Below are 23,486 nucleotides of genomic sequence, written 5' to 3'. Positions count from 1 at the left end.
TGGCAGAAGCTGTGTGAGTACTGTGCGAACACTGGCACATAGGTTGTTGAAAACCCAAGATGGATTGTATGCCCTGGGGTCCCTGGTGTCCCTTGCAGAGACTCGGCTTTGTAGGGCAGATGGTACAGTAAGGGTCTTGACTCACCAACATCTTCGCTCTAAGATGTAGATCTTCGGCCTAATCTAGGGGTTCCTCACCCACTTCTTAGTTCATATGGTATCTGTGTGATGCTCAAACCGTGTGCATCAGGCAGAAAGCCCTGGCTGCTTTACCCTTTGTATCTTATGTTTTATACCTTAATTAAGAATTCAGGTATCCGTATGCAAGGAGCTTCTAGGCTCCCCAACAGCACCATCTATGTGGTTGAAGCCGGATACCTAGGTAAGTCTGGCCCCCTGGGGTTTCCTACACATTGATTGCCTGTGATTCCATCATTTGAGAGATCAAAGAGTAAAAGCAAGACCTGAGATTCAGCTCAGCAGTATATGTCTTAGCTCATATGAGAATAGTCAATCCCTTGGACCTGTCAGCAAAAGCAAACCCACCTAACTGCAGAGGTACAGTAGCTCTCACACTGACCACATCCTCCGCCATGCTCACGGCCATCAGTCCTCAGCCCTGGCAGCATGCAGACCTGAGTGCTGCTCTGCACCTGTCAAGGTTGGGGACCCTGTGCCTAGCTGGTCATCTTTAGGTTGATGTGAGAGTTGGCAGTACCTTGGCAGGGAAGAAGGAGGCATCAGAGAGAGGAGGGAACCACCTGTAGCAGTAAATGACCCTGAAGCCCAGGTGGATCTGGGAGCTGCAATGATAGCCAGCGCGGAGACCTTTGGGGCATGTGTGTCATGGGAGTCACCATGGTAGTGTTTTCTTTAGTCTGAGGCAGCTCACCTAAGGAGCTCACAGCCAGAGTTCAGTCTGGAGAGCAGTGGCCAGATGGGCAGCAGTACCCTTAATTAAGATCCTCTTGTCAGGGAGCTTGTGAACCTCTGGTGGTGCAGCACCCAGCTAACAGGCACCAACCCCCGTATGCCTCAAGGACCCTTTGTGTCTCGGCAGCATCCTTTGCCTGATTGGCCTGGGGTGAGACTTAGCTCCACAGTAGAGGTTGGTACAAACAGGTGGCAACAGTGTGGTAGGAGCAAACACCAGGGCAGAGGAAAGACTTCGGGAGGTTCATGGGAGGCAGGTGCTGTGTCAGACTGATTTTCTGTGGTGGGAAGGGCACCTGGCAGAGTTAACAGCTTAGTTGGAGCTATGGAGATGAGAAAGCAAACAACCTTGTGGGAATAGAAGTAGCTAGTGTTGCATTGTGTGTGGGGGATGTGGGGTGGAGGAGACAAAGGGCTAGCTAGGTGCTCTCAGAGCCCAGACCCAGATACATCTTATCCAGAGCTCTCGGGAGCTTTAGCCTAGGATCCAAAACCTGTTCTAGCTTCAGACTTAGACCTGTCATCCCTGAGAGTTTAGACCTTCTGTGGGTACAGGTGAGACACAGTATCACCACAGGTAACTTGTGTTTCAGCCTTAGAGTCTACACTGCCATGGTCTTGAGTGGACTTGTATGGCCTTGGGATAGACTCATATTGGCCAATGGGTAGACCAGCTGAGGACTCAGAGTCTAAATGAGCTATGGCCTCAGACTAGATCCACTGGAGCCTCAGACCTACTGGGAAGTCAGAATTCTGGTTGTCACAGCCTCAGAGCTTAAACCTGCTGAGGGTCAGATTCTGGGTATGTTCAGTGTTGGACCCAGGAACCAGGAAGACCGGCTGTGGTTTCTCTAGGTTGGGAATAATGGTAGCCATCAGGTTCTGTACTGGTGAGCATTCTGGGCCCTTTACAGGGGTGGGTGTGTAATTCTTAGCCTCAGGTTCTCTCTCAGCCCTGCTGCCCTTGTATCATGAGGGTTGAACCCTACTTCCTGTTCTAGGTTTCACAGTCTACCCTGGTGACAGATGGGTGCTTGAGACTGGACATCTGTATGCAATTACCATCGAAGTATTTGATAGGTCCAGCAACAAGGTCTACCCATCTGACGTGAGTGCCCTCTGGGATTCTGATGGGGAGGCCATGGGGTTCCCACATAGGCAGACCAAAGCTTCCTGTGATATTCCTAGGGCTGTGGAGAAATGTCATCGGGTCCCTGGAGCACTTCAAGACGTTGATAGGCTATGAGTTGGCATTATCCCCTCATGCAAGGTTGGGGGTAGATAGATACCTCAGGCAGCAGGGCCTGTGGATAGTGTTGGTGGGGGTTGAGGGGAGGCTCTGCACATTGGCCTCCTGCTCCTTACATGGAGTCCCTGAGGCTAAGAGTCCATTTAGCTTTGGAGAGGGTCAGGTGTCCAGGTGCACTTGCCACCTCCCAAGAAGCTCTCAAGCGATCAAGGCTAACTATGTTTAGCTTTTTGGCTCTGGAAAGGCATGGCAGATGAGTTGGAGAGTGGTGGCCATTCTTCTGTCCCTTGGGAGAATGTCCTAGCACCCTCACATAGATCACACAGTCACTTGCTGTGGTGTTAGAGATTTTAGAAGCAAGCCAGGTTCTTTTTTTTTTTTTTTCTTTTGTAGAGGTCTTTCTGTCCCCTGTTTAAGCAGTGACTAAGCCAGTCACTATGTTTGAAGCCGGATTTCAGAGACTCAGTTTTCTTTTTATATTCTCTGGTTCCTTCTTGCAACTCCAGGACATGGGAGAGTGAGCGTAGTCTGTCAGCTGCCCTGAGGGTCACACACTCAGCTAGAACTGTGGTGCTGGGTCTTGGGGGCCCGCCTGTGCTCCATGCGGAGGGGGTCAGAACACTGGGACTTCATTCCTTTTGCCTGCTTTGAGAGGCTTTCAGGCCACAGAGGCTGTCAGCCTGGCCTCCCTGCCACCTTGGAACTTTTCCAGTCTTTTGATATCACACTCATCTTTTAGAAGCTCCCATTATCTACCTTGCTTGCCTTTCCAGAACATCCGAATTGAAGCTGTGCTTCCTGCTGAGTTTTTTGAGGTTCTGTCGTCTTCCCAGAATGGGTCTTATCATCACATCAGGGCTATCCAGAGTGGCCAGACGGCCATCAGTGCAACCCTCACCTCTGTGGTGGACCAGGTGAGCTGATCTCAGCCCTTTTTCATGTCCTAGCTGGGCCCCCATGACCTAACTCTGAGGGCGGAAATGTCAATTGGCAGGTACTTTGCCCCACGACCCACCTGGTGCCACTGCTCTGATACCTGAGGAAACTGTCTTAGGGTTTTTATTGCTGTGAAAAGACACCATGACCACGGCAACTCTTATAAAGGAAAGAATTTAACTGTGCTGGCTCACATATCAGAGATTTACTCCATTATTGTCATAGTGGGAATCATGGTGACATGCAGGCACACACAGTGCTAGAGAAGGAACTGTGAGTTCTACATCTGTATCCTCAGGCAGCAGGAAGAGAGAGTGACAGTGGGCCTGGCTTCAGTATTGAAACCTAATAGCCCATCCCTAGTGACACACTTCCTCCAACAAAGCCACACCCACTCCAACAAGGCCACAGCTCCTAATAGTGCCACTCCCTATGAGCCTATGGGGGCCACTTTTATTCAAACCACCCCAGAAACTTTCCCACCTGGGGCTTGAGCTCTGTCCAGGTGCCCTTTGGCTGTCCAGAGACTGTGTTGTCACAGACTTCTTTTTCCACCACCCTGCACCTATTTCTATAAAAACGGTGTGTACCTTTCAAGATCACATACAGAATCTGTTTGGGGATAGCATGGCAGCAGGCCCACTGGCACTTAATCGGTTTTGCCTGCTCGATTCCTCCAGCTTTGGTTTTGTCTTGTACTGAAAAGCCTCATCAGCCCTAGTAGGGAGCAGTATTTTACCAGTTGGCACATTGTCAAGGGTGTTTCTCCTGCCTCATACAAGCCCTCCAGACCTGTGAGAGGCAGCATGTGGAGAGACAGGAAGGACCTACGCCCTAGACAGTGGTTCCTCTAGCTAAGACAGCAGGTGTCTCCATCACCTGCACTGCTGCTCTGGGTTTTGGATAAGATGTTCCAGGCCTCAGTTTCTTTATCTGTAAAGTAGGAACAGTGGCATCCATCCTGTGAGGGATACCCAAGGAATCAAGTAAGTAGAATTTACATGATGGGCCATTAAAGATCTAGAATAAGCCTCCCCACTAAGCCTGCTGTCTTCCATATTCTTAGGAGCACAAAGCTACCTTTTATGGCCTGGTATGCCCTTCCTCAGGGAAGAAAAGTGTCTTAGTGATAGGAAAATACCTAGTGATAATGTGGTTGCCGTGGTGACAGCAACAATCTCATCCTTGTAGGACGGAGGGGTCCATGTGCTTCAGGTACCTGTGTGGAACCAGCAAGAAGTGGACATTCATATCCCCATCACACTCTATCCCAGCATCCTGACATTTCCATGGCAACCAAAGACAGGCGCCTATCAGTATACCATAAAGGTAGGTGAGATGCTGCCTTTGGATGTTTTCTTTGGGGTGTTTCCTTGGGATGTTGGCAGTTTGTTTGCTTGTGTGAATTCTTTTTTATGTGTTTATTGAGACAGGATCTAAACTATGTAGTTCTAACTAGGTTGGTTTAGAACGAACTCTCCTGCTAAGTAAGCCTTTGGCGGATTTTCTTGATTGATGATTGAGTCCCTGGGCAGGTGGTCCTGGGAAGCATAGGAAAACCACTGAGTGGGGCACAGTGATGAACCTTAAATACCAGCGCTCAGGAGGCAGAGGCAGGCATATCTCTGAGAATTCATGGCCAGTCTGGACTACATAGGAAGTTCCAAGGCAGCCAGGCCTACATAGATTCTGTCTCCAAACAAACAAACAAACAAAGATACAGAAAGAAAGGGAGAGGGAGAGGGAAAGAGAAAGAAAAGCGAGCAGGGTGAGCACTTGAGTCAGCAGCAGTGTCATGGCTTCCGCTTCAGCTCCTGCCTCCAGAGTCCTGCTTGCCTGAGTTCTCTCTGACTCCTCTCATCTTATGCTGTACCTGGAAGCATAAGATGAAATAAATCTTTTCTTCCTCATGTTGCTTTTGGTGCTGGTGTCTTTCACATCCACAGAAAGTAAACAAAGACAGCTAAAACACAGAAATAGAAAATAGGTCTGAGTTCTGCTTAGCAGTCGTTCTTCTAAAAGATTATTATTTTTAAAAGTAATATGAATATAATCATAGGCAAACCTGAATTCAAGTGGAAATACCACCTTCCCTACTACATGCTTATCATTAGTGCCTCGTGATGCTTCCAATCCCTGGTCCTCAGGGACTGCACTCAGCTAGGGCTTAAGCTCCCGCTAGTCAGCCTGGTCCCGTCGCTCGCTCCTGTGGTCCGCCTGAAGACATGATGACAGCTGTCCTGTGTGCACTGGCACTTGTACACTAAAATATGCCACTTTACAGGATAGGATGTTCTTCACTCAGAGTTTCAGGTTGATCCCTGATCTAGATAGGGCCTGTCAATCACTTCTCCAAAGATGGTTAGGAGCAAGCAGAGCTGTGTGCTGGATGTGCTTGTGTGCCCAGAGCAGAATTCTGCTGTAGGATCCATGACTAGGGAGGTTTCTGCCCAGGTCTGAGCTCGGGTCATAGCTGCGAATTTGTATATCAGTCTCCAGGTCCCCAGAATAGATCTAGAATGGAGATGGACAGAGAAAGTGGGGGAAATGTTGGCCTGTGCGACATTTTTCCATGGGCAGGACTTTCACTGTGTGTACAGGTATGATTTTGAATGTATGATTATGTGTGTACATGGTATGCTAATGTGTATATTTAAGAGTGAGCCCATGAGTGCGTGTGGTGAATTTATGGTGACAATATAGGTGAGTGTGAATGAATGTAGGTGTCAGATGTGACTGAGTGTAAGGAGACATTCGAATAGTGAGTGTGAACAGGTGTGTGAATATGTGAGTGAGAGAGAGTGCACACTTGGCCCAGCCCTGTACATCCCCAGGCAGGGAGTGGCAGGGGCCTGACAGATCCCATGATCATTTCCTTCCTAGGCCCATGGGGGCAGTGGGAACTTCAGCTGGTCTTCGTCAAGCTCCATGGTTGCCACAGTCACCGTCAAGGGGGTCATGACCACAAGTGGTGACACTGGCCTCAGTGTGATCCGGGCGCACGATGTTCAGAATCCTCTCCATTTTGGCGAGATGAAGGTAAGATAGTGGCAGGACATCCTGTGGAGAGGCTCAGGACAGGTTCCAGCTGCCCCTCTCACCTGCCCTCAGGCCATGCTCAGGGGTTTTATTCCTCTGCCCAGTGGTTGTGCTATGTGGAGGGTTGATGGGCCCATCCCAGCTCTGATCTCCAGGAATCAGGCCCCATAATAAGGATGGACAGAATACTGCACACCAAACAGCGGCTGGCAGAGCCTGAAAAATCCACAGCAATAGCCAGGGGACATGAGTAACCACAGAACAACAGTGGGAAGTTTCCCACACAGAAGTCAGGACTCTGAATTAGAAGGGCCGTCAAGGCTGGACTGAGGGCTTCCTGGCTCCTCTTCTCTTGCTCTGTTAAGGTGCAAGTTCAGGTGTCCTGTTACTGGTATTTGATCCTGACTGACTAAGAGCCCCAGGTGCTGTCAGGTAGGGTTGCTCACTACATCTGTGCTCCCCTTCTTACCCCGAGTCTCATGCTGTGTCCAGTCCCAGCCTCCTCTTACATTAAAGGGGTGTGGGTTTTCAGTGGGATCCACACACGTATGTTAAACATAGGTTTATGCTCAGTTACAGGTGAACCTATCAGGCCTGACAGAGGAAGTGCAACTACCCACTGTTGGGATCAGTTGTGAGTCCTTTGCCTCAACCCCTTCCTTCCTCTGTAACTGACACCAAAGGCAGTGCTCAGCAGGCAGCATGTGCCACAGTTAGCACTAACTGCATGGCTACACGGGATATGATGGGCAGTTCTCTCCTTCTCTAGGTGTATGTGATTGAGCCCAGCAGCATGGAGTTTGCCCCGTGCCAGGTGGAGGCTCGAGTGGGTCACACCCTGGAGCTGCCCCTGACAATCAGTGGCTTCATGCCCGGTGGGGGCAGTGAGGTGGTCACCCTGAGCGACTGCTCCCATTTCGACCTGGTGGTGGAGGTGGAGAACCAGGGTGTGTTCCAGCCATTGCCAGGTAAACCAGTAGCAGAATTGGGGCCCAGGTGCTATGGGTTATCTATGGACACCAGAGGGGCCACAACATGAAGAATGGCCTTTCCCTGTGTTCTTGTCCTTCCTGAATCCTGCCTGATGTGTTGCCTTTGTCACTCCGTCTCTACGTTCTTTTTTTCTTCAATGTCTGCAAAGTGTCTCTTCCATGCCTGAGTGGAGTCTCCTGCACACATTTGTATTTCAGTTCATGAAATGCAGCAGGTGCCCACACTATAATACATACATGGGGTTTTGATTAGTTCAATCATAATGCCTGTGACAGGCCCAGGCCACCCCTGAGTACATTTTTTTCTCAGCCTCCTGCTTGGGGATAGTATTATTAGTAGTGACTGTGACAGTATCAGTTTGCATGTGTTGAGCAGGCACTTTGCCTGGATGACCTTATCTAGATCATGCACCTATAACAAGAGGAGCTGCTGGTGGACCAGGCATCCAGTGACGACACTGGGGCAGCTTAGTTGTTTATGGCCACATGTGGCCTGTACAGGGATGGAGCACAGACCTGCAGCTCCAGTTTCTATGAGTTGTGGCCTCCCAGAAGTGTGGCTCCAGGGAGGGTAAGGATTTTCAGCTTACAAAATCCACAAGACACTTGGGAGTAGGCTGTGGGCAAGAACAAAGATAACATTCAGTGAGTGACTGTGCCCATGCCATGACCCAAGGTGTGCAGTTCAGGCAGGGATTGTCTCATGGTGAGCCTAGAATGCCAGGACCTATCCCATCATAGAGGTCTCAAGCCTAGAGGCCTGGAGCCATTGGAGGTGTTTGAGCAGAGAGGGATCTGAGTCTCTAGTGCCACAGATGCTTTCCAGGTGGCTGTGTGTACCCTGTGGTTGTAATGACATCCAGAGCTACACAGAAGAAGAGGATATCTCTTGAAAGTGCCCAACTAAAGCCACTAGCTGGTAGACTCAGAAAATGTAATGTTTCCACACGTTAGCTATTGTGGGTGGCAGAAGTGGCATTCTAAAGGAGAGGGACCACCAGCAGTCAGAGATGGACTGTCCCATGTACTGATCCCACTGTAGGGTGCTACTCAGTCTTTGAGGGAAACCCAGGGCCTGTAATTCAACATTCACAGTGCTGTTAGGCTTCTTCACTTACTGGCATGATGTTCAATCTCTCTGAGACTTGTTTTCTCTATGGGTCATGGGAAATGGGTACAAGAGCCCCTGCCTCCTGAGAGGGCTACATGTGGACATCCCTCTGAACATACGGAGGGTTTTTCAAGGAGTCCAGGTTCTGAAGACAGCAGCCAAAACAAATCCTGTGTAGTCAAAATTTCCCTTAGAAAGTGCTGGAATCTCTCTCAGTGAGCAGGGTGTTAGATGGAAATCTCTGGGACTCAGCAGGCTTGGGCAATGGATGTCTTATATGTGTGAGAGCCACCTTAGGGCACACATGACCTGTGGAACAGATATGGCTATCAGGATAAGTTAGGTGAGTCAACTTCTCCAAGCCAGGGTACACAGCAGGACTCTGAGGAAGGGACTGTATCAGGTTCCCTATTGGGCAAAAATAACTATGGTCTGGGGCAGGTCATTTCTTAGAAAGGTTTAAGATCTAGAATACGTAGAGAACTTCTGTGTATCAACAATAAAACAGAGAAATGACTCAATAATGCATAAATGACTTGAGCAGATATTTCTGAATGTTACATGTCGTAGGCACCTTGTAGGAAAAGATGCCCACCCTCATCTATCACCACAGAAATTCAGAGCAAAACCACCTGGAAAGGGCTGGAGAGGTGGCTCAGTAGTTAAGAGCCCATGTTGCTCTTCCAGAGGACCAAGGTTAATTTCCCAGTACCCACATTAGGCACCTCACAGCTGCCTGTGACTCCAGTTCTGGGAATCCAACACCCTCTTCTGGCCTCCCCGGGCATCACATGCATGCACTCACATTACACACTCATAGTTAAAAATAAATTTCAAAGACGAGTACACCCATTGGGGCAACTACTGTTACAGCAACAGAAAGCATTAGGATGTGTGGAAACTGGAATCCATGCTCCGCTGGAGGATGTTAAAGACAGCCACTGTGGGAAACAGTATGCTGGGTTCTCAGAACCTTAAACAGAAGCAGTATGACTCAGAAGGTCCCATTTCTAGGCATAGACCTAAGGGTATTGAAAGTGCGAATGTAAAGACGTCTTTGTCAGCCTAGAGCAGCATTTTTCACATGTGCAGGGAGCTCAGTAGAGGACTGGGCAGGAGGCATGTTCAGCTCTAGGAAGGAAGGTCTGTTGTGGTGCCTCACTGAGAAGTCTTGAGGACTTTGTGCAGAGTGAACTAAGCCAGTCACATGTGGATACGTGCTATGTGGTTCTACTTAGGTGAGCTGCTTATAGGAGGCAAGCTCATAGAGACAGGGAATAATGGCTGTCGTTAACACTAGACATTTCAGTTTTGCAAGTCAACGGGCTTGAGTGGCAGCTGGTGGTGGGATCTGAACAACCCTGTGGCCTGTTGCTGAGGTGGGATTGTTGTTGTTGTTGTTGTTGTTGTTGTTGTTGTTAATAACCAGGTCCCACTGACCGGCCTAGAAATCACTGTAAAGCGGGTTGGCCTCTGCTGCCTCTGCCTCTATAGTACAGGGATTAAAAGCCTGTGCCACCACAACTGCCCCCTCTCCACTTTTGAGATGAGAAGTTTATATGTTGCGTGCTTCACCATAATTCAGATTTGCTAGTTAGGTTTTCTGTTGCTGTATTAAACACCATGACCAAAGGCAGCTTGGAGGATGGAAAAGCCTTATCTGGCTTACAGTTTACACTCCATCACTGAGGGAAGCCAAGGGAGAAACCTGAAGGCAGAAGCTGAAGCAGAGGTCATGCTGCTTACTGGCTAGCTCAGCCTGCTTCCTTAAACAGTCATAGACCACTTGCTCAGAGATGGTACCACTCACAGTGGGCCAGGCCCTCTTACACCAATAATTAACTGAGGAAATGCCCCACAGGCGTCCTCAGCTTGCGTACAGGCAGACCTGATGCAGGCAGTTCCTTACCTGGGTTTCCCTCTCCCCAGAGGAACTCATTTGTATCAAGTTGGCAAACACAAATAGCGCAACATTAATACATTTCTTGCAAACCTAATTAAATTTTTGTTGGAAAGGGGTAGCACAGATGAAAAATAGCTGCTAGCAGGGTAAATTGGGAAAGATTTCACTGCACCCATGCATACCTGCACACATGTATATTTGTCACTGGTCCCATTCCTCTGGCCTCAGGTAGAAGAAATGCTGGAGTCCACTTTGGTGTTGTGTAGCACAGGCCAAACTGGAAGCATCTATAATGTTCATAGTGGCATGTGGAAGCCATGCTGTGCATTCACCCTCACAGCAGAGCAGCATTCAGAAATGTGGATAAAGGCTGCCCGACCATGAAGACTCTGAGGACTTCGGGGAGGCAGGCGGACCAGCACAGCTCCCCATCCCTCTTTATTTAAGGCTGTTCTGATGGAAATGGGGAGGAGTTGGAGACCAAAGGGGCCTCTAGGGAAGTCTGGGCTGCTGGTAAGCTCTCTCTGGATTCTGGACATTGTGTGTTGAGCACATGGGGGAGATGGGAAGCCATTGCCAGTTGTATTTGTACCAGATCTGTGTGTAATATACATGAATCAGGTTTTGCTTTTGTTTAATTGTGTTTTGTGGTGCTGGGGATGGAACCTAGAGCTCTTTTTGTGCTAGGCAACCATTTTACCACTGAGCTACAACTCTAGTCTCAAGTTGTATATGAAGACCAGAATGAAAAGGGGCCCTTAGTTTGCCATGTCTTCCTCTTGAAGAACAAGTTTATGTTAACATATGATTTTCTTTATGCAGGGAGGCTGCCGCCAGGACCTGAGCACTGCAGTGGGGTCAAAGTGAAAGCTGATGCCCAGGGATCTACCACCCTCCTCGTGAGCTACACACACGGCCATGTACACTTGGATGCAAAGATCACTCTTGCTGCCTACCTGCCCCTCAAGGTGAGTTGTCCCTGTCCTTTGTCATCTGCCCCGTCTGTCCCCCACCTTCTCTTTAGTGTTCCTGGAGGTTAGATGATGGTCTTTCTCCACAGATCCTGTGGTTTTTTTTCTTTCTTTTTTCCCTAAATTGGCAGTAAGCTATGGTCATATGGGAAGAAGGAACCCCAGTTGAGAATATGTCCCCATCAGATTGATTTGTATACAAGTCAATGGAGTGTTTTGAGTAATGATTATTATGGATAGTCCTGGGTTATATAAAAAGCAGGGTGAACAAACCAAAGAAAGTTGCTCCCTGGTCTCTGTTTCAGCTCCTGACTACAGGTTACTGCCTTGAGCTCCTACCCTGACTTCCCTTCCTCATGGACTGTGATTGGGATGTGTAAACCAAATAAATCCATTCCTCCCCACGTTGCTTTTGGTCATGGTATTTATCACAGCAATAGGAAGCAAACTAGAATAGTCACCAAGTGCTGTCATTGGTACCTGTGGGCAGGCTACGAGTTCCTTAGCACCACAACCACCATAGTCCATAAGAAGCTCTCTGTCAAAAGCTCTGTGAGTTCTCCCTTTGCTTAGTGGAGACTTTGAGGGCTGTGTGATCTCACTGGCTAATTCACAGTTTGCTTCAGTTAGTGTTGAGAATCTGTAGAGTGCTGGGCACTGTTCTTTGCCAAATATAACACGGACCTAGAGACTTGTGCTGGGTGCCTCTGCACACAGGTGAGGAAGATAAAGCCAGGTGTGGTTGTGTACAGCTGTAAGTCCAGCACTCAGGTGCCTGAGGCAGGAGGATCTTAAGTTCCAGGCCAGTCTAGGCCTGGACTCAGTGATGAGACCTGTCTCAAAAAAGAAAACAAAACAACCCTGAAACACAAAAGGAAATCGAAGAGAGCTTGGGAGCAAGACATTGAGCTGGCCCTGAGCAAGCTGGCCAGGGACACCTGAACCCTGTGCATCGCCTGTCTGCAGCTTTGTTTCCTGTGAAAGCGATCTTCCACTACACACACACACACACACACACACACACACAGCATTCACACACACGCACACACACACACACACACACACAGAGCATTCCACACCAGAGAGCAAGCCTTGAGCATGCTGGGCAAGCACTTGACCACATCTCAAACCTTTTAATTTTTATTTTGAGATAGTTTTGCTATGTAACCCAGGCAGGCCTTAAACTGCTTCCTAAGTAGTGGGAGTTACAGACCTCTGCCTTCACATTGGCTAGTTTTTGTTTTTTAAAGCGCAGTGTGTATGTGTGTGTTGGGGTGGGGGCTGGAGAGACGGTTCAGTGGCTAAAGCAGGAGCTGGAGAAATGCTCAGTCATTAAATCACTGGATGCTCTTCCTGTTCAACTCCCAACGTCCACATAGTGGCTCACAACTACCTGGAACTCCAGTCTCAGGGAATCAGAGCCCTCTTTGTCCTCTGTGAATGCATGTGGTACATAGATATACACCCAGGTAAACTACTCATAGAATATAATAATAAGAAGGAGGAGGAGAAGGAGAAAGAGGAGAAGGAGAAGAAGTAAACTACTCATAGAATATAATAATAATAATAATCATAAGTAGAAGTAGTAGTAGTGGCAGTATGGTAGGATTAATGTATATGTTCAGTCTTATGCCCTACATTCAGCACTTGGTAAGTAAGTACTGTGTTGGGACCTGTGCGAAGTGCATCATGCCTTCCCAGAACCTTCTTTGTGAATATTAATGTGTTGCTGGCTCTTACCTCTGAGAAATGAGCATGAAAAGCATGTTTTTGTTCATGAAGTCCTTTCTCTCCCATGTAGTCTGTGTTAGGATAGATCCTAGGTAGGAATTTCTAGGGTTTTATTTTATCTTATTTTGAAACAAGGTCTCTATGTGACTCCAACTAGCTTAGAACTTGCTATGTAGCCCAAGCTGGGCTTGAACTTGTAGAAACCCACCCCTGCCCCTGCCTCTTGAATGCTGCAATTAAACTGGGCACCACCATGCCCTGCACTCTAGTGTACTCCCCGCTCCAATGAGGACTTAATTCTTCCCAAAGCCCCTAACTCATGGCCACTCTGTGCCTGATACCCATGTGAAGACTGAATTTCAAAGAGGACACAGGCTTTGCCTGGCAGTCCCCCAAGCAGGGTGGGGACCTTACTTCTCTATGCCTAGCATTGCCTGGCCACCTCCTCCCAGAGCAATGCTAAGCTTTCCCCTTCTTTCTTCAGGCTGTGGATCCCTCTTCTGTTGCTGTGGTGACCCTAGGCTCCTCAAAGGAAATGCTGTTTGAAGGAGGCCCCAGGCCATGGGTCCTGGAACCTTCCAAATTCTTTCGGAATGTCACTTCTGAAGACACAGGCAGCATCAGCCTGTCTCTCTTGGGTCCTCCAGCCTCCCGGAATTACCAGCAGCACCGGGTCCTCATGACCTGCCAGGCCTTGGGTGAGCAGGTGAGTAGACAGTCACTCTCAGTGCCACCTTGCCTACTGGGAGAGACAGAAAATTTACTCAGTCCTCAGAGAGCTATGAGAATGTTGTTCCTCTTGTATCCAAGAACATGGGAGTCCAAGGCTCAGTGAGGTGGCCTGCCAACTGAATAGAATGTGGCTGTTGGAATCCCCAGTACACATCAGCTTTCTTAAAGCCACCAGAAAAGTCAGAGTGGCCTCCTCTTTCCCAGGGCTATAGTATCCCCCCATCTACTGCTGTAGGGGTAGAGGTTTGAGATCAGGAGTCACAAAACCCCATGTTTCAGGGTCGGGCAGCTTTCAAAAAGTTTGTGACCCTGGACCTGGGTTTAGCACACATACTTCTTCTTTCAGGATTTGGGGGTATGTGCCAATGCCTGATGTGTGAACTTTTGGTTGTTTTGAGATAGGGTTTCCCTATGCAGCTGAGGGTGGCTTGAATGGAATGCACTTTATTATTATGTAGCATAGGTTGACCTTGAACTCACTTTGCCTCAGCTTTCCAAGTGCTGAGATTACAGGCATAAGTTATTATGCCCAGTTTCAGAATTTGGTTTGGTTTTGGTTTAGTGCTGAAAACCAAAAAATATTGGAAGATTAAGAGGACTGAACCAAGCGTGTCGTATCCTGGGTTCCCGCAGAGCCTGCATGGCTGGGCATAGTACCCTATTCCTCAGGCCTGGCCACGTCTGTGTGTGGGCCTTGCACTCTTCTGGCTTCTGATGGATCTGTTTCTGAGAGTCCCCATACGGGAACAGAGAGCAGGCAGAACCATGAACTGAAAAGTGAGAGTGAAAAGAATGCAGAGTCGGGCTGGTGAGATGGCTCAGTGGGTAAGAGCACCCGACTGCTCTTCCAAAGGTCCAGAGTTCAAATCCCAGCAACCACATGGTGGCTCTCAACCATCCGTAATGAGATCTGATGCCCTCTTCTGGTGTGTCTGAAGACAGCTACAGTGTACTTACATATAATAAATAAATAAATCTTTTAAAAAAAAAAAAAAAAAAAAAAGAATGCAGAGTCCATTGAAGATGCACATGTACACCTTGACAGAGCCCCCTGACATCAGCAATCCAAAGCAGGCTGCTGTGTCAAAGGAGTGCCTGGAGAAAGCCCTCACTAGAGGTGCTAGTAGAAGTATAGGACAGTATTAAGAACAAGAAAAGCTGAGGCTGAAGAAATGACTCAGCGGTTATTTAAGACTAAGAGTAGCAACGAATTATCTTGGCTTGTCTGAGTCATTGGAGTTCCTGCCTTGGCCTGTAGAAGTTATAGGTCAGGTCTCCTCTAAGGCCTACACTCTCTGGGCTTCCTCACTTGTGGTATCATGGGCAGAAAGTCAGGAGGTGCCTTCCTCCTCCTGCCTCAGAGCAGACTGTTCTGTCCTCAAGTTGTGTGTCACTGAGGAGGCTGGGGATGCTAGCTCCCTCAGGTGCAGCTGTTAGCTGTATTGCATATAAAACCAGAGGCTGCACTTGACTTCAGTGGCCCCAGTCTAACCACAAGCAGGCCTTTCTGACAGCTCCTGCTCTGTCCTGTGCACTGTTGCATAGTTGGCCTCTCTCCTCTAGCTCGGAGGAGCAAGTGGGCCTGGAGTTAGGTGGTTCCACCTGTGGCTCTGGCCTCTCCACTGGGCTTTGTCCTGTACATCCCCTTTTCTGACCCATTCCTTCACAGTTAAGGTCTCTTAACCTTCAGGGTGCAGATTCCTCCATCTGTGTCTCGCCTTGATGGGTGTGAAGTTAGCACAGATTCCTCTTTCAAATGTCCAGGACCAGCTTCAGCTATGGAGTTTTCCTGATGTCCTGGGGAATCATGAGGCATCTCCTAAACTGCCTCTTCTCTGAGATGTTTGTAGATGGTACCTGGGGTATAGGCATCGTCACTGTCCTACGGACGTTAAGTCTCAGTTCAGAGAGGAGGGACTACGCTCAGGTGTCTGACTGCTCCTCTTGTTCCTTTAGGTCATTGCTTTGTCCGTGGGGAACCGGCCCAGCCTCTCTAACCCCTTCCCTGCTGTGGAGCCCACTGTGGTGAAGTCCATCTGTGCCCCACCATCCAGGCTCACTCTCATGCCTGTCTATGCCCTCCCGCAGCTGGACCTATCCTGCCCATTGCTGCAGCAGAATAAGCAGGTGGTGAGTATGGCCACTCTTGGGGAGGGAGGAGACATTGCCTGGTGGATCGACAAGAGAACCTTAGCTCCCTGCACCCATGCATGGTCTTGACTGTTCTGAGAGCTGGGACTCTATATGCAGGCACCTGAATCTTAACAGCCAGAGCTGTGTGGGGTGTTTCCATTTGCACCTTGCATGAGGGAATCCAGGGCCTGCAAAGGTGGGAGACATTCCAAAGTCCAGTTGCATAGCTGTTCCCAGCTTACAGCGAGACATACATACTTAGCTTCTGGTTTTCTGTTATAGGGGTGGGAAGGTGGCAGGCACTTGTTAGAAGCCAATTTGGAGTTTTGGTCTTTTCCCAGGCTAGTACTAAACAGTTCATCTTCCCTTAATTGTGTGCCCAGTGGAGCCAGTCACAGCCTCAGTCAGCTTCAGCACCATAGGGGAAACTGATGCTCTGTGGAGCTCTGCTGTCCATAACTCATGGGCATTCACTCAGTCCCATGTCTTTGTGTACTGTCAGCTGATGTCAGTGGCTGTCATGTCAGAGCACATGTAGGTCAGGCTGGCTGAGGGGGTGGGGCACAACAGTCCATGGTGTGTTAACTCAAGATGGTGTCATTGGGGTGTGACCTCATCCTAAGTCCAGGAGCTTCTGTAGTAGCCAAGCAAGACACAACCCCTCAGGCCCAGACTCGCTGTTGCCCTCTGCTGGGCACCTGAGGAGCTGTAGAGCCCTTGTGGAGCATCCTGTGGTTTCAGCTGTTCGTGAGGGGTGTTGTCTTTGTGTGTGGTCAGAATGGGACTGGGGGCTGTGAGGAGAGAGGACATCAGCATTGTATTGTCACAGGGCAGGGCATTCCAAAGTAAGTGTCAGGAGGGGAAGAAAGTGCCTGGGGCCTTCAACCAGCGGTGGTGGGGGTAACACCTACAGGTTGGCTTTCCCAGAAGCAGGTCAGTCAACAGGTTCAGTCCTCAGCTCTGGAGTCTCATAGCCCCCGGCCCTGAGTGCATCCAGCTCAGGGATGTGGGAGAAAGTAGCCTCGGCCCTGCATGGAGGAAGGAAGTCATGGTTTCCTCGTCCCTCCAGCACATACTCTGGTATCCCTCCTGTGTACATGGTGGCTAAGGCCAGTTCTGTGGGCTTGGAACCTTCACCTCATAGCCTCATCTCCCCCATCACCATGACCATCTCTGAGGTGGGCAGAGTTGAAAATGCGGAACCAGCTTTATCCGTCTCCAAACCCAGCAGCTGCTCCTCCTAGGGTCTGTGTTTTCCCAAAGTCATCTCAGAGTAGGGCTTGATCACCTCTGTGCATCCAGGCCTCCCACACATCTGAATGAACCTTCTGATGCTGAGTATGTCCATAGCCTTTCCAGCTGTGGGGCGGGTGCTGTGAGCCGGGTCCCTGGTGGGTGAAAGACAGCTCTGCCTTTGATCCTCACCGTCTGGTGGAAGCTTGGTTAGGAGAGCTGTACAGCTGTACAGCCTGGGCCTTGAGGACCAGCCTTCATCTCTCCTGGTGGGGTCAAGCACACCTGTTTCCCCTACTGCTCTGGTGTGGATCTGTGAGGCGGTTTTGCCTTCTCTGGCCCTTGTTCACCCTGGAGCTGAGAATTAATACTCCACCGACCCCCACGTATCTCCTTCACTTGCTTCACTTGTGCCAGTAAGGATGGTTTACAGTAAGAGGTACATCAAGGAGTGGGAAGTGGGGTGGGGGTGGGGGTTACAGACTCAGAACCTGCAGGTGGCTTAAGCCCCAGTGTCTGCTGCAGAATCAATGACCGTCTCTTTTGTTTTGTTTTGTTTTTGACCTTGGATTGGGGTGCTCAGAGAAAGACTTCTATATCTCAACTTGAAGACTTGTTGAGATGAAATCCTCAAGCCTTTTTAGCTTTTTGTTAAACCACATTATTGCATAGTTACAGCATACACAGTGTGTGTGTGTGTGTGTGTGTACATATATAAAATCTGTGAGCTATCAAATCAGTCTGGGCAACCCTTCCTTTCAAATGATATTTCCATTGTGTTGGGAAGCTTCAGACTGCTCCCTTTGGCGTTCTTCATGTAATCGATTATTCTGGTATTTAGTTGCCCCCCTGTGCTGCAGAACCCCAGAGCATACTGCTCCCCATGTTCAGCGCTACATCCCATCCTTCTCCCCCCCCCCCCCCCGTATCCCCCCCAAGCCTCCAGTGACTCCCGCCTGCTCTACTCTGCTTCTGTGAGATCATTTTAGCTACCACGCATGTGTGAGGGCCCACATCACCTGTCTGTGTGTGTGTCTCTCTCTCTCTGCCTGGTTTGTCTGCAAGCTTTACCTTTTAGTTCACATCTGTTTTGTGTAATTGTCCTTGGTAGAGGGAACAGCATTGTGCTAAGTTTGGATTCTCAAGAAACATCTGTCTGCTGGGCTCCCAGCCAGAGGCAGGGAGCAAAAGTCAGTGAAGAAGTTTCACCATGATTCCAACAGGAGAGATAGTTGGCTTGTGTTCAAGCCCCCACCTGCTGTGGGAACCAATGATTGATGGTGACAGAGGCCAGTGATGGGTTATGTGACTAGATGTAGAGTCAAGAGAGTAGCCATGATACATTCTGTGTTTTCTGCTTAAACCTGCTTGTGGCTTACAGTTGGGCTCAGTGGCAACACCAAGTCCCTTCTGTGGCCTGTGGAATCTTGGGACCCTGGTCCCTAGCTGTTCTTACCCCTGACTCTATGCCTTTCATGCTTGAATACGTTGTCATTTCCCCTACCAGTCAGTCCTAGGGACTTGGATAGGCTGAGCCCTGGGGCTTGTAGCTCCCCCTTTCTTGGCCCCATGCCTTCCTCACTGTACCTGCCCTTGCCCCTTATTTCTTTATCCAGATTCTTCTTTGCCTTTGGCTTCAATTAAAGGCATACCTGCCTCTGCATACCTGACCCCTCCTCCCAGTCCTCTCACTCCCCGGTTCCTATAGTGACCTATTACTGTAGAATTTGCTTGCCTAGTTCAGTCTCTGCCAGTCACCAGAACAGAGCCTGGCTCCTGCCAAAAGCTCAGCAAGCAACTGTGGGTAAGTGAGCGCCAAACCAGGAGCACATTGCCCCTGAGTCCCTCTGAGAGGCACCCTCGTGTAGACTTAGGGACACTAAGACAGCAAGAGCATGGGGAATGGATGCTAGCCGGGAGAGCATCGACCTTCATGTTGAGCAGTCTGCGCTGCTAAGCTGCAGCAGGACAAAAACCAGATCACATACAGATGTGTCTTCCCTGACTTTAAGCATGGGTGAGGAGCCCAGCAAGGGGTTTCTGGTCTCTCTGCAGCCAGACTGGGTTAGTCCAGGGCTGCCTTGGACTGAAAGGTGATGGCGTGACTCTGGAGCTTGACTCAGAATGGACTGCATGTTGTTGGTGTCAGCAAGAAGTAATGGGCCTTGGACACAGAACTGCCGTGCGATCCATCAGTCCCTATATTCCCAAGCCATGAGCCGGCCATTCAGGCGTGGCCCCTGCGATTTATGGTCCCATTAGGGGACCTTGAAGAAGATATATCCCCAAGGTGCATCTAGGTGCAGTATCAATTTAGTTTTATAGCTCTCCAAATGCAGAAGCCACCTAGGACATGTTTGCAGGGTAAATTATTGGCAAGGTGAAATACCAGTATGGAGTCAACCAGCGGGAATGATTGACTGTAGTCAGACCAGGGCAGGTCCAGGTCTTGCAGGCAGGTCATTCAGTGTTCCTTTTACAATCTTGGGTGCTGCTGTGTACCTGGGGACTGATTAGTCCGGGATTGGGTTGAGCTGGTGCCTAAGGAGCAAGCAGTGTCACAGAAGTCCTTGGAGCATCTGGCCTGCTGTGTTCTGCTCTAAGCCTGTGAGAGTGTGAGCAAGTTCTGGAAAGAGTCTGAGCTACAGCATTTCATTTTGTAAAGTGGGAAAGCTCTAGTCAGCCTGCAGGCATGCTTGCATAGAGCTGATGTCTTTCCCAGAAAAGCACTGATTTTCTACCAGAAGCTGGGAGGAAGGGTGAGATGTCTGGGGAAAGAGCTCTGCAGTCCCTGCCCACACTCACAGCTCCCCAGTTTGTGTCCTGCCCAGTTAAAACCCTTGGTGTACCCAGTTGGAGAGCCAAGTTGCTGATATGAAAGAGTGGTTCTTAAATTGCAGCATGCTTAGTCATGTCTGGAACCAGGAGAGATACAAGAAATTGGAGAGGGATCCTGGAGGTAGAGGCAGGAAGCTTGGTGCAACATCAATCAGGGTGGCCATGTCACATTAACAGCCCCCAACCCCACAGCTACATATCTCAACTGTGCAATGTAAGCTCAGCTCTTGCCTGCATAGTGCAAGAGTCTCAAGATGTCCACCAGTAAGAGCCATTGTACAGAAAGTTTGTGCTTAGGCCTCAGAGGGTCCCCTGGAATTACCACAAATCACTTGTCACATCTCACTAGACTTAGTGAGTTACCCCTAAGGTGACAGGATAGTCCTTCCTTCTGGGCTGTGCCTGAATGGATTATATCAGCTGTAAGCTATGCTAGAGCCCACCCCATCACAGTGTGAATTGTGAATTTGTCTCTCTAAAACCACAGTACAGGATTCATATTTAAAATAAAGTCCTGGGTCAGTAGTTATGAGTGCTGGGTTCAGTTCTCAGCACCCACATGATGGCTCATAACCATCCTGCCCTCTTCTGTCCTCTACAGGCATGAGGCTTACATATGTATATGTAGGGAAAACATTCAAACACATAAATCAATCAATCTAAAAAAAAACAATATGAAAAAGTCCCAGCCGATAGGTTTTGCTTCCTACCCTGACCGAAGCAGACAAAGATGGAGGCCTTTCTGCCTTCCTGCGCAGGAAGAGCTGGAGCCAAGGGTCAATCCAGATTTAGGGAGATACTCCTGCCTCTCCTGGGCTGCCTCTCCTTGGCGTGTACCCTGTGTCTGTTTGTTAGGGAAAAGGGGAGTCCTTATCACCCCTGGAGAAAAAGGAGCCAATCTGGGCAGAACTTTGGGCACCTGAATGATGGCATTCCTGAATGTTGGTTATAGCTCATCTCTGCCCCTTCACCAGCCACAGGGAAACTCCCAGCTTCATGGCATGCCTGTGGCAGGCAGTAGTGCCAGAGTCCTGGATGTGGCCCCGGCATCTGATCATTGTTTCTTTTAGGTTCCAGTATCCAGTCACCGTAATCCCCTGTTAGACCTGGGTGCCTATGACCAACAGGGCCGGCGATTCGATAACTTCAGCTCTCTGAGCATCCAGTGGGAGTCCTCCCGGCCATTGCTGGCCAGCATTGAGCTTGACCAGCCCATGCAGCTGGTATCCCAGGATGATGGGAATGGCCAAAAGAAACTACATGGTGAGCCAGGTCTTTAGCTAGAGGGCCTGGAGCTGGAAGAGATGTGGGAAGCCCTAGACACACAGGAAGGATCCTGCACTAAGTTCATGCCTCGGACCTCAGGCGTCATTCAGAACTGAACCATGGAACACAGAGAGAGTTCAGATCCCTATCCCTCCCTTTTTGAGACAGAGTCTCACTGTAGCACTGGCTGGCCCAGAACTCACTATGTAGACCAGACTAGCCTCAAGACATTGAGATCCACCTGCTTCTGCCTCTTGAGTGCTGAGATGAAAGACATGCCATGACAGTTGGCTGCTGATTTTTTTTTTTTGAGATAAGATCTCCTTTTTATGCAATCAAGCTAGCCTCAAACAGATCTTTTTGTCTCTTGAGTGCTGAGATCTCACACATGGGTCAGTATACCCAGTTTCACTATTTCTTTAATCCCATTTAGGCATGTGGGGTAGGAACCAGGGGCTCAGGACCCAGAGCAGCCAGATCTCCTGTCTCAGACCCCCTGGCCAAGCCGTGGCAGTAACAAACTTCCTCAGCCGCCCAATGTTGAACTTGTCCTTTCAACTTATCTCAGCAACTGTTCTGGACCTGTTAATCCTTACAGGACTAAAAGCCTCAGCAAACTCAGTTACCTGTTTCAAAACTTGAAACTGAATCAGCAGCAGGATGAGGTAGCCCCAAGGTAACCAAGGGGCCTGTGACTGATATTTGTTTCCTGTCTGTGCCCTCAGGTTTGCAGACAGTCTCGGTTCACGAGGCATCAGGAACCACAGCCATCTCTGCCACAGCGACTGGCTACCAGCAGTCCCACCTGAGCGAAGCCAGAGTGAAGCAACCGGTATCTTCCAGAGGACACAGTGGGTGGGACCATGGGCAAGGCCAGGACGGATCCTGGTTTTGTGTAGATTCTGTCTGGAGATCACTACCTGCTTGATTTTTCCTTGCTTCCCAGCATCTCTTGATGGCTTCAGGCTAAGGTGCTGCTTGGAAGGGGTTGGGGGAGAGGGATCCAGTGGGTACATTTGAGGAATTAGAAGGCTTCTCCAAGGATGGACCTGTGTGGATGATACCTACCCTGTCAGACTACCCCATAAGCTGCTACTGAAATGGTGGAGACAGTAGATACTTGTGGACAGGGAAAGTGGGGGGCTTGTGTCCTTGAGAGCCAGGATGCTAAGACAATCAGGATGCTAATTCCTCTGGGAGAAATCAGTTCCCCTTTGGATGTTTTGATGTTCACTTATCCCTGTCCCAAATGTCTTCTCCCCATTTCGTTCTTTTGTAGAACTTGTTAGCTTTTGAGAGGCCTCACTGGGGCTCCTCTCTGGAGCCTCACACCCCACAGATGGCCTTTTAAGAACTTCACTTATGCTTCCAACCTCTCTGGGGGCCAGGGGTTCTCTCTGCCTCCCTGGTGTCCCCTGGATACTAACACCGCTTGAAGCTTCCATTCCTGGAATGAGGCCTCTACCTGGAGCATCTAGCTCGACTCTTTTCAGAGGGAACTGGTAGTGTCCATGGTCTTACGGATCTGACAGTGTTGGCCTTTCTCTTTCAGCATGACCCTCTAGTACCTGTGTCAGCCTCCATTGAACTTATTCTCGTAGAGGATGTGAGGGTCAGTCCAGAAGAAATGACCATTTATAACCATCCTGGTGTCCAGGTGTGACCCTTTGCCCACCACCCCTCAAGTGAGGAACTGTGCACTCTTTGCTACCCAGCCTGACCCCTCTCACCCCCACATCTCCCTGCAGGTGGAACTCTACATCACAGAAGGCTCTGGATACTTCTTCCTCAACACAAGCACCCAGGACATCATCAAGGTGGCCTACCAGGACACCCGGGGCGTAGCTCTGGTAAGCCTAGGCATGGAGACCCCAGCTGTCTGCTCAGGCTCACATTATTCCAGGCCTCCCTGGTACTGAGCAGAGCCTTGAGCTTCTGAGCAGCTCTGAAGTTCTCTGGTTCCCATGCTACCTCTGTGCTTTCTCTTCTGCATCTGCAATTACCCGCACTGTTAATTACCTAATTCTTCCCTTTCAATCAATCTTACGATTCATCTTTTAATTATTCTTTTATTACATAAGTGGCTTTGTGGTAACCCTAAGACACTTGCATTTCAAAGCTTCTCCTGTGCTCTCTTCACTCCACTACCTCTCCACAGTTCCCACTTCACCCTCTCCTACTCAAGGACCTGATTGGACCTCTGGCATGGAGGAGGAATGGAGCGCCCTGTCTCCTCATGCCCCGAGCTGCTCTTTCTTTCACATCGTCATGTAGTCCAAAGTTACCTTACTTGTACTTTTGGCCCTTTTGTTAGCGCAGGATTAGAGCTCTCTAGATCCTCTTTTTTTTCCAGTGGTTTAGTTTTATTTTTTGTGCATGAGTACTCGACTGCATGCGTGTATGTGTACCAGTGTATCAA

At 49.3% G+C, this 23,486-nt stretch overlaps 1 protein-coding gene across 2 annotated transcripts in view; it reads left to right on the top strand.

Annotated features, from left to right (window-relative positions):
* The window catches only part of Nup210 (nucleoporin 210), a 105,256-nt gene that overhangs the window by 42,034 nt on the left and 39,736 nt on the right, over positions 1-23,486 (top strand). For both annotated transcript variants that reach the window (NM_018815.2, XM_006506400.4), the window contains exons 8-20: positions 314-382; positions 1,935-2,041; positions 2,956-3,096; positions 4,310-4,447; positions 6,002-6,157; positions 6,927-7,125; positions 10,986-11,131; positions 13,350-13,571; positions 15,554-15,727; positions 20,872-21,064; positions 21,793-21,899; positions 22,620-22,724; positions 22,816-22,917. In NM_018815.2, coding sequence (NP_061285.2) covers positions 314-382; positions 1,935-2,041; positions 2,956-3,096; positions 4,310-4,447; positions 6,002-6,157; positions 6,927-7,125; positions 10,986-11,131; positions 13,350-13,571; positions 15,554-15,727; positions 20,872-21,064; positions 21,793-21,899; positions 22,620-22,724; positions 22,816-22,917 — 1,859 coding nt within the window. The remainder of the gene's footprint in view (positions 1-313; positions 383-1,934; positions 2,042-2,955; positions 3,097-4,309; positions 4,448-6,001; positions 6,158-6,926; positions 7,126-10,985; positions 11,132-13,349; positions 13,572-15,553; positions 15,728-20,871; positions 21,065-21,792; positions 21,900-22,619; positions 22,725-22,815; positions 22,918-23,486) is intronic.

This window comes from Mus musculus, chromosome 6 (assembly GCF_000001635.26).
Source record: "Mus musculus strain C57BL/6J chromosome 6, GRCm38.p6 C57BL/6J".
In the NCBI taxonomy this organism is placed as follows: domain Eukaryota; kingdom Metazoa; phylum Chordata; class Mammalia; order Rodentia; family Muridae; genus Mus; species Mus musculus.
Note: the sequence above shows the minus strand (reverse complement) of the source record. Positions and strands in the feature narration are given on the sequence as shown.